Source organism: Octopus bimaculoides, chromosome 25, assembly GCF_001194135.2.
Source record: "Octopus bimaculoides isolate UCB-OBI-ISO-001 chromosome 25, ASM119413v2, whole genome shotgun sequence".
NCBI lineage: Eukaryota > Metazoa > Mollusca > Cephalopoda > Octopoda > Octopodidae > Octopus > Octopus bimaculoides.
Genome location: NC_069005.1, coordinates 1,771,142 through 1,773,641, shown reverse-complemented (window position 1 = coordinate 1,773,641; position 2,500 = coordinate 1,771,142). Strand labels below are relative to the sequence as shown.

Genomic DNA, 2,500 nt, shown 5'->3' with positions numbered 1-2,500 from the left:
AAGCTGTTCATAGCTTTTGTGATTTTAACCAGAAGTGGATTTGCAAGACCAACATTGGTTTATTGTTTTGTTCCTGCTGAAGAGGAAGCATGAATGGAAGTTTCAGAGAATTGCAATTCTGAGAAAAAGTAGATTAGATAAGAAAAAAAAAAAAACGTTTTGTGGAAGGTCACAGGAACGAGTTAGATGTGATAAAAAATCAGAAATGGGTGAGGGCCATATCTAGATGGCTGGCTGTTGATTATTATCTCGTTTGAGTTTAATTTACCGCTTTTAAAAGTGGAGTACTTTTGCTGACAAAAGTATGCAACGTAGAGAATGGTGGGAGTTCTGAGCAATTCAAAGTACCATGGGGTGGGGTCGTGGGGTCAGTATTTTATTCAGTTGTGGCTGTGTGGTAAGAAGTTTGCTTCTCAACCACATGGTTCCAGGTTCAGTCTTGTTGTACAACATCTTGGGCAAATATCTTCTACTATATAGGGTCCCCGGGCCAACCAAAGCCTCCAATATGTGGAAACAGTGCCAGAACAGGCACTGGTGTAGCGATTAGCCAGTGAGCTCATTAAAAATAGATTTTGGTGACAGAGGCACTATTAATAGTAAGAAGTAATATTCATTTATTGATAATGGTTTTAGATTTTGGTGTGAGGCCTGCAAGTTTGTCTCTTGTGTGCCAACGATTCTCCTATCTGACCTTCCATAATAGTACTAATACTTAGGAAGGAAACAGATGAAAGAATTAAACAATGAGGTTGATTGATTAGATAAAGCTTATGGTAGGTACGCAAGAGATAGGGATAGTTTTTTTAATTTGTACAATTATATTCGTTGATATACTTCAACCCATCCTCTAATTGATTCATCAGCATTATTGTCACCATTGTCTTCGTTTTAATGTCTCTTTTTTTTTTTTTGATGCTTGTACGGGTCAGACAGAATTTATTGAGGTAGATTTTTTGGGGGCTGGATGCCCTTCCTGTCACCAACCTTCACCTGTTTCCAAGCAACGTAAATATTTCCCCAAGGTCCGACATGTTTTTCATGGAAGTGGAATCGTGAAAACAAATGGGCCTGCTCGTATTATTGTGACAGTCATTTTACTGCTATTGCAGGACGTCAAAACTAAGATACACATACATACACACACACACACATTTGTACACATATATTTATAATTTCCATCTACCAATCTACTCACAAGGCATTGGATAGCTCAGGGCTATAGTAGAAATCTCTTGCACAAGGTGCCATGCAATGGGATTGAACTTGAAACCATGTAGTTTCACAGCAAATGTCTTAACGACTTCACCATGTTTACGCCCAAATAGCAAAGCCATTTTTCGTCCAATCAAAATACAAAGAAGACATTGCATATGCAGTTTAAACCTTTAGCATTTAAACTGGCCATGTCTACTCCAAATATTCAACCTGCTTTATATTCAGACCAGCCAGATCTGGCCTCTCACGCCTACCCGACAATGTCATTTTAAAGATAAACAATTACATTATCGAAATCTGAAATCCTGACCATTGCCAGTAGCATGATCTACAAATGGTAAGCCTCACGAAGGCAATGACAAGTGACCGAGACCTTTGGTGATGTGCTGTGCTTGAGAAGACCGGTCAAGCCAAGTGAAACCATAGTCGTGGCCTATGCCAGTGTCATGTAAATGGCACCTGTGCCAGTGGCACATAAAAAGCACTCATTACACTCTTGGAGTGGTTGGCATTAGGAATGGCACCCGGCTGTAGAAACCATGCCAAATCAGAGTGGAACCTTGTGCAGCCCCCTCCAGTTTACCAGTTCCAGTCAAACCATCCAACCCATGCCAGTATGGAAAGCGGATGTTAAATGATGATGACATTATTGAAATGTGAAAGCTATGAAATAATGCTTGATTAATTGGAAACAGCGTGAATGAATAAGCATTACATTTGACAGAGAAATCAACATTATCTGAATGCTGAAGATTTAAAGAAATGTCTCACAAAAATTGGTTGGTTCCAGTTATCAGAACACTATTGCTCTGGAAATTACTATTTTTAAACCTCTCAATGTGAGATATTCAGCAACAGTACTTTGTAATAAAGATTGTTTTGCCAACATAACATGGCAGTCCTGGTTTAGGACGAATGTTGCTGTAATTTAGCCCCAGGAGACATCGTCTCCAGCTGGCTATACGACACAATCTGTGTCCTTATATTGTCTCCCTGGGCTAAATTACAGCAACATTCATCCTCAACCAGGACTACCATGTTATGTTGGCAAACATTCGTTACTACACTATTGCTCTGATTAATATTTTCAATGCTTCTTTATAAGACTTGACCATTTCCTGTTCATGTCTAAGTCTCTAAAGACCTTTTTCCTTCTCGTGGTTTCCTCTGCAGGGTGATATGTACCGATGTGGTGCCAGTTGCTGTGATAACGTCAATTCAAATATGGAAGATGTGCACCGCTGCATCGACCGATGTTCAGAGCCAGTGAACCGTGCACAGA

The 2,500-nt window shown here is 39.8% G+C and overlaps 1 protein-coding gene across 1 annotated transcript in view; it reads left to right on the top strand.

Annotated features, from left to right (window-relative positions):
- Positions 1-2,500, top strand: part of LOC106875560 (protein FAM136A) — a 26,383-nt gene that overhangs the window by 4,492 nt on the left and 19,391 nt on the right. Inside the window, exon 2 of the mRNA XM_052976581.1 lies at positions 2,392-2,500. Within this exon, the coding sequence (XP_052832541.1) occupies positions 2,392-2,500 (109 nt within the window). The remainder of the gene's footprint in view (positions 1-2,391) is intronic.